Source organism: Anomalospiza imberbis, chromosome 6 (assembly GCF_031753505.1).
Source record: "Anomalospiza imberbis isolate Cuckoo-Finch-1a 21T00152 chromosome 6, ASM3175350v1, whole genome shotgun sequence".
Classification (NCBI taxonomy): Eukaryota; Metazoa; Chordata; class Aves; order Passeriformes; family Viduidae; genus Anomalospiza; species Anomalospiza imberbis.
This window is the reverse complement of record NC_089686.1, coordinates 33,980,352-33,993,002: the sequence shown is the minus strand read 5'-3', so window position 1 is coordinate 33,993,002 and position 12,651 is coordinate 33,980,352. Positions and strand designations below refer to the sequence as shown.

At 45.5% G+C, this 12,651-nt stretch overlaps 1 protein-coding gene across 2 annotated transcripts in view; it reads right to left on the bottom strand.

Annotated features, from left to right (window-relative positions):
- Nucleotides 1–1,108: 1,108 nt before the first annotated feature.
- Nucleotides 1,109–12,651, bottom strand: part of GALNT16 (polypeptide N-acetylgalactosaminyltransferase 16) — a 77,523-nt gene continuing 65,980 nt past the window's right edge. For both annotated transcript variants that reach the window (XM_068193213.1, XM_068193214.1), the window contains exons 15-16: nt 4,702–4,841; nt 1,109–2,316 (exon numbers count right to left, since the gene is read on the bottom strand). In XM_068193213.1, the coding sequence (XP_068049314.1) occupies nt 4,704–4,841 (138 nt within the window). In that variant the 3' untranslated portion in view covers nt 1,109–2,316; nt 4,702–4,703. The remainder of the gene's footprint in view (nt 2,317–4,701; nt 4,842–12,651) is intronic.

The following is a 12,651-nucleotide window of genomic DNA, read 5'->3' as shown; positions in this document are numbered from 1 at the left end:
AGGGTAACCCAGCCCTCGCCCATTTCTCCTTCCCTCCCAACCCCAATAGTCTGGCTCTTCCGAAGATCAAAATCCTATCATTTTCCTAGGCAGGACTAAAAAAAAGTCTTCCCAGCCATCATTACAGCCTGAGAACCTCCTGGTTTCTAGGGCCCTTTGGTGGTCATCACTCAGGGGGTGCATAGCAGGGCTCCAGGAACACAGCCCAAATATGTCCTGCTACAAGAGCAGCACCAGGAGAGAAAGCCTCAACTCTTCTCTTTTTTATTGAGTTCCCACAGCACTCAAACATCAGGCAGCATGGATAAGCAGTGGTTCCCCCCACACCAGCTGATTTCCAGCATACCTTCACCCTCCTTCCTTAGACAGCTGCTCTGGCACAGCTGCTTTCTGTATAGTCAGATCCAGATCCAGCTGATCCTAGCTTCAAAAAGCCTCTGCCAGGTGAACTGGCAGGCTGTTAAGCTCGGATTTTAAACTCAAAGTCTCCAAATTGGCACTGCTGGCTGGGCTTTCTTTTTTCTCTCTTTTTTTTTTTTCCTCTCTTTTTTTTTTTTTTTTTTTTTGCCATCTCTTTTTGTTTTAAATAATATGAGCTTAGAAAAGCTTACAAGCCTCCTTGGGGAGTCACAATATTTGAAGCTCAGCAATGCACATGCTAGGAGACATCTGTGGGTGGTGATGCCTCTTTGCCCTCAAGCCAGAAGCAGAAGAAAGGTCTTTGGGAGGCTTATGTAAAAAATAGGCAGGCTTCTAGCTTAAGGAAAATATCAAGGAGGGAGTAACAGGAAGAATTAATTCCCCACAACCCCAGCTATTTCTTTCAGCATGTAAGTCAGCCCATTAATTGCCAGGAAGGATGCTTGTCTCCCTATCCAGATGAGAAGGACTATTCCAGTCCTTTTCAACTGGTACACCATTGTATCCTAGAAGCATCTCTGCCTGCTCCAGCAGTATCCCTCCTGAAGCAACCCACAAACCCATGCAGAGAACTGGAGTATGTGTATCTAAGAGCAAACCCAGTGAGAGACAGAGGAGGGGACCAGGCAAAAAAGGACACTCTTTTCCAGTAGATGAAGCAAAGGGGAATAAGAACAGGCTGAAACACTTATTTCAAAATGGATTTTATTCCAGGCATTAAACAGATTCTGGCACATGCTATTTTTTGAAGAAAAAAGGAAAACTAATCTGGGTTCCACATAAATTACATCTGGCAAAGTGCAACTTATAACTGAGTGGGAAAAATAAACCTTTTGAATCCGATTTCTGTACAACAGTAGATTCAGCTCCTCTTAAATAAACTCCCATTGGTTCACAGCACAGGAAATTACATTGGATGCTCTGATACAGTAACAGCTTTCTTTAAGGGTATTACCAATGCAAATTCTCTGTCTTGACAGTCTAGGGGAATGTTTAAAGTAAACAGGAAAACAAGGGTGAGCAGCTGCTTGTTCTGACTGTTTCAAATAATCAGTTTGCTTGAAGAAATCCTAACAGACACCTGCTACAAAATTTGGCACTGTGTGGACCTTGAGGAAAAAAGTAGAGATAATATTGCTCTTCCTTCCCTTCAATGCAAAGGAAATGTAGAGTATGTTAATACTGAGTTTGAACAAGACTTTGTTTATTCCAAGAAGTTCAGTTTGCCCACACTTGACAGCAGCCTTTTGTAACGTACCTCCTTTTCAGCAACTGCTAAAATACATTGGAAACCAACAGCTTCCAAAAGAAGATGTGTGGAGAGGTCTGTGTTGAGCTAAAGCAATGCTTTAGCTGACAGAAGAGTGAGCAGTTGGGAGGTGACCTCAAGTGAACGTGTCCAAAACCAGGTAGAATTAAAAAATGAAACTCCAAACTCCACAAGCAATTTGAGTTATTGACATCTAGCATATGTCCACCATTGCCCTTTCCTCCCCCAGGCCACAGCACCTGAAGAAGGAGAGTGTCCCATCTTCGGCAGCCCCAGCTTACAGCCCAAGAAGGATGCCAGTTCACACTCTGCCAGGAGGGCAGTAGGAAGAGAGGCACAAATCGACACAGCCAGTCCAGGTATGTCGGCTCCAGGAGCAGTCAGCAACCTCCAGTATGGAAACCAAACACACAGTCAAGGGCAGCAGTCATCGTGCTGACCGGAGCCCTTTGAATTAGGGCTGGCCCAGAGCCTGGAGACTGTAAATAAGCAGAGCTTCTGTGGTCTGCAGCAGTCAGGAGCATTGTTTGCAGAGGAGCTGGGGCCTGGTCCCAGAGTGGTTATGAAGAAGGAGCTGCAAGAAAGCTGCACACACACAGTGGGAGCAGGGAGGAAGGAGGCAGTACCTGGTAGAGGAGTGAACGTGCTGTTAGCCGCAACACATAAGCTGCTGGAGAGTGAAATGGGGGGAGGTCAGATGGTCCACTTAGGCTGTTTTGATGAAAACATGTAATCCTTTCACACTTCATTGTATATGGAGCTTACAAACAGTACCTGCTTAGTGGCCCTTCATCTGTCTTTGCAGCAATATTTTTCAAGCCTGGTAGATAAGAACTTGACTGTTCCTGTCTCCTACTGCATAATGATGCTATTCTGAAAGGACCATCTTCTGTATATTCTTGTTTAAAAATGCAGTAGCTAACAGGATGGCATCTCTACCCTCAATGGGTCTGTCTGGCCTGCTCTCATTCCATTCCTAGGCTATTCTCCTTCCTTCTCTGCCCTCTTCTGACCTCAGTGGTTCTGGCCCAAACAGGCCAGAAAGAGAAATGACTGCAGGGAAAGAGAAATGACTGCAGACTCATTGCCCTCATTTCCACAGAGAAGAGCAGCTGCACTACTCTGTAAGGATCAAAAGGATCTCCCTTGTGAGTTTTCACAGTGCAGGCAGGTCATTCTTCTGGCTAATCAGTGCTCAGATGGGGATATCAAAGTGAAAGGGGAGACAGGATAAGAGCTTCTGCCACATGATGGAATTAATTTTTTTAAACCACAAACAAAAAATATTGTCCAGTTTTCACACTAAGCACATGCAATGTATGAAGAACATTATCTGTTCTTTTGTCAAGTGTTTGGGCTAATACCAAGCTAAGAGAAAGAATTAAAAAGAGATACAAACATGATCAAAAGCAAACAGCTGTTCAGAATCCAAATGAACAACCTGTTTCTTCTACACAGATCAGAAATTATCTAGGCAAGCAATTGCCTAATGAAGATAGTCCCACCATCTGGTTCCCCTGTCAGGTTCTTGAAAAAGAGGGTTGGTTTACAAAATCTATCTCAAGAGGAAAATTTAACAGTCTAGTTATGAGAAGGTAAGGTTGTGGGGACTTTATTGGAATGGGTAAGCATCCCTTGGCAGGTTCGAAAACCCACATGCAGCTAGAGCTGACTGGTAACTGGGATCAGGATTGGGATGCTAGCTAGAGACCACCAGTGTCTTTGGTATTTCCAGAACACAAAGGAGCCTCTCTCAGGGCAGGCCTACACTGTGGCAGCATTTGTGCAGGGGGCAGTTTCAGCTTCACTAGCTAACCTCTCCCCAAGTTGCTGACTGGGAAGTGAGAGGGGTGTCAAAAGTAGAGCAGCCCCAATCCTTTTGCCTTGTCTTTCTCAAAGAGAAAGGAAAAGCAACTAGACAAGGGAGTGGGTGGTTTGTCATGCCAGGCTCAGTTCACAGGGGCTATGCAGAGCTGGAGAGACAAGCATGAGAACTGTGGCCCTGCCCAGCCAGCAGCAAGAAGTCTGCTATGACCTAGGTGCTGTCCCCTTCTGTCTCTCACAGTGGGGATGAGGGTGGGCTCCTGCCACAGCCTGAGCCATGTGCAGTACCTCTGTCTGTGTGCACTACGCACGCTGCTCTGTGCACCACCTTTGGTGTGGGCTGCAGTGGGCAGTGGCTGGTAGCACCAGGAAGAGCAGCCAGAGAACAGTCCCAGCTTCCCTAACATCCCCAAGTGTTGGCACCTGTCTCTGACTGGCTCCAGCAGAACATGGTACCCTGAACCTGCAGGATTAGGCCACTCTTGGAGGCAGGGCTGGCCTTCCACACATAAGGTGGAAAGGTGACTTTCAGGGAATAGTCCCTGAAACCATCCCTGGTTAGGCTGGTAAAACATATTGTCCCTTTCCAATCTCTGCCCAACCTCAGCACATTTGGCTGTAGGGCGGCTTCTGTGGTCAGAGGAAGGAATGGGGCCACCAAAAAGAGGTGACAAACCTGCCCCCACGATTTACTAGCTCCTTCCCAGCGTCTCCACTGATCATGATGACTCTTCTGATCAGTCCTCACTGAGACATATAGCATAAATGATGCATGATGTTAGAGCAAAAAGCCAGGGAAGCCAAAGAGCTACCAAGGTTTGTACAAGCATAGCCTAAGCTGCTGGACTGAAGGTTTTGGACCCTGGATACAGAAAAAGGAAAGAATGGGAAGAGCTGCAAGTATTGGGCTGGGTCCTCCTCCATCTCTAGGTGCAGCCGTGCACAGGCATCAGCTACAAAGGAGAACTTAAGACAATAGATGGGAAGATTTTGACAACTGTCCTGATTCCTCTCACCCCCAGCTTCTTCTCTGAAAAGCTCAAAAACATCAAGTGCTCAGCTGAAGTGGTGGAATGGGCACAATGAAAACATTTAGGGTCAGACATACAAAACCATTCCTCCCTTCCTGGTCCCCCTCTGCTCCCAAAGTCTCATGCACAAAGAAACAAAGAGATCTCTGTTGCTACCATCATGTTGCTTGTAGCAGCTCCCACTGTTGGCCAGGTACACCTGCTTGACAGGGGTTGGTCACCACTCTTCCAGTCTGGTTTTCCAGGCAGAGACCACTGACAAAGTGTTGAATGAAACTGCCTTTCATCTTCCACTTCTGTGAGAAGACACAGAAAAAACATGATGTTACTCCCTACAGAACTGTGACTTCAAGTTGAGGGTAATCTCAAGTAAATTCCATCAGATGGGGAAAAAGAAAATCTGGGTATGGGCAACATCTCTAAATCACTGTGTTCCTGTACTAATGATACCTGCAGTTAGGTAGGGTTAGGGTTTAGCTGAGTTACAGGGCTGGGTACTCGGAAGCATCTAGAAAGCAAACAACAGTAGCGGTCACAGCACCAAGCCTTGGCTGAATTCAAGAGTCACCTGGACAATGCTGTCAGGCACATCTTGTGACGGGCCAGGAATTGGACTCAGTGATCCAGATGGGTCTCTTCCAACCCAGCGTACTCTATAATTGTGCCATACTATCAACACAAAAATCAGCAAGTAATGCCATTTTCAAAGCATATTATAGTCACAGTTTCCAGGCCATTCTCTATCCTGGGCACCCAGATGCCCACCAAAACGTGAAACCCTCCTATGGTTGCTTTCCACTCCATGGAGAGCAAAGCACTGACATATCTCCCAACACTGAAAGCAACCTGTCCATATAAAGCAAGAATCACACTTCCTACTGTTTGATTGGATCTCTCTCTTATCCATTGTTCCTTCATCTCTTCTTTCATCAAATTCAAAAGGTCTCATACACAACCCTTTCCTGAAGATCCACTTTTGGTCGTGCTGCTTACCAGGAAACAAAATATGTCCTAACCTTGAATTTAAAATTCTGCTGGGAAAGAGCTGTACCTTCCATCCCTGCTGGGAAAAAACCCAAACCTGGGAACACTGTGGCTGATAATGAAGAGAAAAGTAGAAATGAGTCTGTGGATTTGAGATCTTCCAGATGAGGCAGTGTCATTCATCTCCAATGGGGCACAGCTGAGCTCAACAGGTTGAGAAGATTGAGGGGTCCAGGCTCCAGGGATTTTCCCTTTATTCTTTTCAGTCACAGATGACCCAGTTAGAATTGTGGTCTGGGTGCTCAGTCAGTAAAGAGCTTAGGAATATTATGAGGATGTTTTGGCTAACCCATGAGACTGATAAAGGAAAATAAACAGTTTGACAATACTGATGGACCGCAAGAGTATTGTGGAAAAGATACGCAAAGGGAATTTTAAAATTTTCTGCAACATCTGGACAATGCCAAAACCTACCAATGCTGTAATTATTGGGTAGCATAGCAAAAGGACTGCCACATGTTGTGTGGTTTAAGATATTCAGTTATGTTCACATATTGCTGGCAGCTGTCATGTGTCCTGGAGGGCAGGGCAGTTGCAAAGCCCAGAGTAATCTGTTGCTCCCGTATCACATATTTCATCAAGTATAAATACCAGAGGCAGCATCAATTTGCAGTATCGCTAGCCCTGTCTGACAGGACAACACTAAAGGAGAGCTGTTTGTGCAGCAGGAAAAAGCTGATTTTAACGGAGAAGGGGGCAGAGGAATGCAGTGATGATGGACAGGAAGATACAATGCAGTCTTTGCACTACAATGCCCTCACCAGCTGCTACAACACACTGCCTACACAGGTCCCAGAGCCATCTGGCTCCCATCTGGCAGAATGCTCCCCACAAAGAGCTGAGGAAGAGCTAATATCATAAAGCAGCAGCTGTAATGATGGAGCGTAAAGGAGGGGGTCTCTTCCCCTGGCAAGCTGTGCTCTGTGCCTGGCTGGTGCCATTGCTGCACGACAGCCTCCCCACCAGCGTCTCCCAGTGTTACAGACACCCCAGGAAAGAGCCTTTTGACCTCTTCAAAGCACACCTACTTCCTTGCCCTGCACTTTCCCACTACCCCTCTGTATTTGTGAATTCTCACTCTCCACGTTTCGCTGTGCATGTGCAAGAGGAAGCCTGCCAGCTGCCACAGCTCACCAAAGACCCTGCTGTAAAAGAATAGGCTGAGATTTGAGATGGAGAACAAGGCCAATTACCAAGAGACACTGGTTTTCTTCTTTCCCCTCGCTGTTCAGGAGAAAACTAGCACCACTGGAAGCTTGCTCATGTTATTCCTTCAGATGAGAGACCTGCTACTGTGGCACCCATCCAAGCTGAGCAGGTACCCACTGTGATGTCTGTACAGAGAGTCTGCAGCAACAGGCTCAGCAGGACACCAGCAAACACTCCCCAGAGCACATCTACTGCTGTTAACAAAATCAATCAGCTTCCCAGTGAGTCACACCACTGGAAAGCCTAGCATGTCAAGTCACTCCAGATCTTTTTGCTCACAATAAAGTGGGGCAAGGATGGGGAAGGGGGAGGAGGAGAGAAGGTGAGAGTTGAAGGTGAGGCTCATCTGGGCTGCAGGAAGGTGCCATGTATGTAGCTGTTATAAAGCACACTAACAGTAAAAGCCAAAGTAGGGCTTCTCATCTCAAATGCATGGGTTATTTTCAGAATGACAATTTTTACCTATTCTCTATTCTGATCAGATACTCTGCTTTTCTGCCCTTCATGAGATACCAGAGCAATTCCCCTGACTTCTCCAGGATTGAACCTTTCAAAAGGCCTGACTGCAGACCACAGGATTGCCAAAGACAGCCCAAGATTCTGCCCTGCAGGAACACATCATATCTCAGAGCTCTCAGGAGGGTGGGCAGTAGGAAGGGATGGGAACAGGAGATAGGACACTCATCTCCCACTGTCAGCCACCTCAGAAATGAGCAGTTTAGTCTAAACTAGTTGCCTGGTGACAGTTATGGAGGCGTGCAAGGTAAAGGCCCATTCTGGGAGGGCCCAGCTTTCTCCACAGACCACAAGGGAAGCCTGGACTGGTAAGTTTTAAATGATAGCAGTAATGACCATCTTCAGCAAAAAAATAAGGAGCAGACACCTCCTGCATACACGTTACAGGGAGTCCTCTCTTCCACACCCAGACATTATGACTGGACTGTACGTGGAAGGAGAGCTTTTGGAAGATACAGGCATTGCACAATATGAGAAATTTTGGCTTGAAAATCCTCTTTGGTCTCCCTTTCTTGTGCAGATGGAGATAATACAGTTTACTGGTCAGAATATGTTTGGAGTGAAGATGGAGACAGAAAAAAATAATCCATTTTTTCTTTGAAATATTGTGTCTTGATCCTCTTCCCCAGTGTCAACTCAAAATTCCCCCCAGTTTTTTGCAAATCTCTCTCTCCTACTTTTTTATCTATCATTTCAAATTAGTTTTAGGTGGCTGGATAGAAGCATTCCACATGTAATAACTAAGAGAAAAGTCAGAAATAGCCAGTCTTCTTCTATCCAATATATACAAAAGCTGAAATTGTTTACACTAGTCTAATTTTTCAGGGTAACCAAAAGTTTTCTTTTAACCCCCAGTAATCCAGGCAGTGCAGGGTTTCTCTCAAAATCCTAACCATGAAACAATGGAATTGGCCAAGTTTAAGGAAGCACAGCTGAGAAAGGCAAATTTTGTTCATGAGAACTGAGACACTTCAAACAGAAATGTATGGAGAGCTGACAACTGGAGTAGCCAAGGATGTTGTAAGTTGTAATTGAGTGTATTTGCAGAGCCATGGGCAGACTGAAGCTGGTCTTGAGCACTAAATTTTAAATATATGAGCAGAGACGGAAGATGGAAAAGCTCACATCAGCATCCAGTAAGTACTGCCTTTCTTTGAGCACTTAAATTTGTAAAACTAAATCACAACTAAGAGAAACTCTTGTCTCCTGAAAACTACTTTAAGGTATGGCATATTGCCAGTATTGTTTTACCTACTTATTGTCATGAAGGAGCTGAGTCAGGTGCTTTCAAAATAGACAGGCTTTCTCTGCTTTTCTTTTTGGATACTCTATATAAAGTTGCATTCATCTTCAGGTAATATTCACTGAGAAGTAAAGTGGGAAAAAATTCCCAATGACATACAAAGGGACACAGGATTTCAAATAGTGTTTGTCTCACAAAAACACTCAGTGTCCTCATTTTCAGGCTGAGGTCACATTCCTTCAGAACATTTAAATGAAATATAGCTGTTTAATAGGATTTCTCAGCATTTCTTGTTCTGTTGGGAAATATTGTGCCAATGTTTCTCATTTTCATTCTCTTGTTTTAGGGTCTGACTCTCACTTTGCCTTCTATTTGTCCTTACTATAACACAAATTAAAACACCACTCCTACTGTCAGTCAGAGCCAAAAAACAAAGCTGAAGGCAATAATTTATTGTGCATTCAACTAAAAATGCTATTCTCCAAGTAACACTATGGATAACATCCATCTGGTTTGAAATCTAGTTCTGATTATGCAGAATAGCTTTTGGCTGGTCTTCTGCTAGCAGTGCCAGCTGTTGAATGATCAACAGGATCATGTTGCCAAATAGATTTCATTTCTGGTTTCTTTCAACCCAAGGGAGTCTGACAGCACCAAAAATCATCTGAAGTGCGACTATTGTCTCATATCCTCCTGCTTGCAAAATTCTAGACTTATTTTGAGGTAATACTCTAAACACAAATCACAATACTTTAAAGCCTCTGCTAGAGTGTTATCTATATGTCAGATGGTAACATCTACTCAAAATAAACAAAAAAAATTATCTGTTCTTGGGACATGCTTAATGCAGAACAGCTGTGTAGCATGGGCACAGCTTCAGTAAGTTTGAAAGCAGAAATCAACTTTAGGAGCTGTATGGTGCTGTCATAATGATCTAACCAATTGTCATGGTTTGACACTGGCGTGATGCCAGCGCCCCTATGAGAATATACTTTTTAAAATAATTGCTGTGAGATGTGATCAGGAACAGAGCAGAGCAGGCCCAAACTTAGTAACTAAGGAAAGAACTTTATTAAACTACTTTTACTAGGAAAACTACAAACACTAAATCCTGGATGAAGACTTCCCAAAACACTCCTCCTCCTCCCACTTAATTTCTAAACAAACTTAACCGTGAGACACCACCCAGGATCTTAATCAAGTTGCCACCCTTCAGATATTCAAACACTTAATCTTTCAAGGGAGACAGGAGTCTCTCCTGTGCCACAGACCCCCCCCAGGAAACACAATTGCCACCCTTGTGTTTCCATGTCACACATGGTGACTGCCCAGAGAAAATCTGTCATGGTGACACTCTCCTTTCCATGTCACAGTGCTCTCACCACCGGGCATGGACAGACTGCTCATAGGGCTCTTTTAAGGATGCTTTGCCATGAACCAAAAGAGACAACAGTTCAGTTTCTCATTTTGGGACTACAGTCCCCCCCATTTTCCCCTGGGGCTGAGGGTCTAAGAACAGAGGTCCTCTTCTCCTCTTCTTCTTCTTTGAAGATAGAGGGCTTTTCCACACTTTCTCTTTACTCCTCTGCTGGTGATCACTGAAACAGGTCTCCTGGCACACCAACGCACCACCCTAAGTGCAGCTTCTGTTAGGAGAATTTGGTTCAGTCTATGGCTAACAAGAGAAGTCCAGCCACAAGCCACTCCATCATCTCCTTCCAACTCGAAAATTTCTTTTTCCATCATCTCGGATCCCAGACTGTCTCTCTTCTACTTCAAATCAAGGAGGAGTAATATTTCACAAAGCCTTCATTTCTCAGGAAAGGGTTAAAAGCTCAGACTCCCTGGACGGCTGATATCTCTGCCCAGCAGCCGACTTCCAAGGCCAAGGCTGGGCGCCTTCCCCCCACCCGCTTCTCTTCCGCGCCGGCAAAGTTACAGGTACCGTCCGGACTCTCTATCTCTTCCCTCTGGGGGGGGATGACAAAGACATCTCCGCTTCTCTCCACCTTTCCGTCCACAGGAGCTGGCTCGGTTCCAGTCCCTCTACCCCTCGGCTCACCTCGACCAGGCCGCATGGCTTCCCCTCCCCCACCCAGCCCCATGGCTGGGCAGGGGAGGTCTGCACAGCACCTTGACCGGAACCAAAGAGAGCGAGCTCTTGGGAGTTCTTGCTTTTAACCCCCTGTGTTCTCAGAGGCGTATCCCTATCTTCAGTGGTCACTTCAGGTGCCAATATCCAAACTTGACTACTGATTGGTTTGACCCAACTTCCTGAAAAAAAAATCACTTCCATGTCAAACCACGACACTCTACCCTTCGCCTCTGAGAACACACATTTCTAAAATTATATCAAAATTACATCTAACACACTTCTACATTATAACCTAATACATGCTTTGCTCTTATTCCTTTTTGATCTCATCTCACAGTCTTCATCTTATCATCATCTTATCTTACCCAGAACTCGATTTCCCGGTCAGGGAACCAAAAATGTCATGGTTTGACACTGGCGTGATGCCAGCGCCCCTATGAGAATATACTTTTTAAAATAATTGCTGTGAGATGTGATCAGGAACAGAGCAGAGCAGGCCCAAACTTAGTAACTAAGGAAAGAACTTTATTAAACTACTTTTACTAAGAAAACTACAAACACTAAATCCTGGATGAAGACTTCCCAAAACACTCCTCCTCCTCCCACTTAATTTCTAAACAAACTTAACCGTGAGACACCACCCAGGATCTTAATCAAGTTGCCACCCTTCAGATATTCAAACACTTAATCTTTCAAGGGAGACAGGAGTCTCTCCTGTGCCACAGACCCCCCCCAGGAAACACAATTGCCACCCTTGTGTTTCCATGTCACACATGGTGACTGCCCAGAAAAAATCTGTCATGGTGACACTCTCCTTTCCATGTCACAGTGCTCTCACCACCGGGCATGGACAGACTGCTCATAGGGCTCTTTTAAGGATGCTTTGCCATGAACCAAAAGAGACAACAGTTCAGTTTCTCATTTTGGGACTACAGTCCCCCCCATTTTCCCCTGGGGCTGAAGGTCTAAGAACAGAGGTCCTCTTCTCCTCTTCTTCTTCTTTGAAGATAGAGGGCTTTTCCACACTTTCTCTTTACTCCTCTGCTGGTGATCACTGAAACAGGTCTCCTGGCACACCAACGCACCACCCTAAGTGCAGCTTCTGTTAGGAGAATTTGGTTCAGTCTATAGCTAACAAGAGAAGTCCAGCCACAAGCCACTCCATCATCTCCTTCCAACTCGAAAATTTCTTTTTCCATCATCTCGGATCCCAGACTGTCTCTCTTCTACTTCAAATCAAGGAGGAGTAATATTTCACAAAGCCTTCATTTCTCAGGAAAGGGTTAAAAGCTCAGACTCCCTGGACGGCTGATATCTCTGCCCAGCAGCCGACTTCCAAGGCCAAGGCTGGGCACCTTCCCCCCACCCGCTTCTCTTCCGCGCCGGCAAAGTTACAGGTACCGTCCGGACTCTCTATCTCTTCCCTCTGGGGGGGGATGACAAAGACATCTCCGCTTCTCTCCACCTTTCCGTCCACAGGAGCTGGCTCGGTTCCAGTCCCTCTACCCCTCGGCTCACCTCGACCAGGCCGCATGGCTTCCCCTCCCCCACCCAGCCCCATGGCTGGGCAGGGGAGGTCTGCACAGCACCTTGACCGGAACCAAAGAGAGCGAGCTCTTGGGAGTTCTTGCTTTTAACCCCCTGTGTTCTCAGAGGCGTATCCCTATCTTCAGTGGTCACTTCAGGTGCCAATATCCAAACTTGACTACTGATTGGTTTGACCCAACTTCCTGAAAAAAAAATCACTTCCATGTCAAACCACGACACCAATCTACTCCCAGGACTCTAAAAACCAAAGCTACCACATATACCATTTTTTGTCAGAAATGTTGCTTTTTCATGACTCAGACACAGACATGAAATCTACATCCAGAAAAATCCAAACATCTTTCACCACAGATCTCTGATGACAGTGACAGGAAAGATGTTCAAAGCTGGACTTCCATTACTTAGAATACTGTAAGTGAGATGTGTGTGATGCAAGTTGCCCATGGCTCGC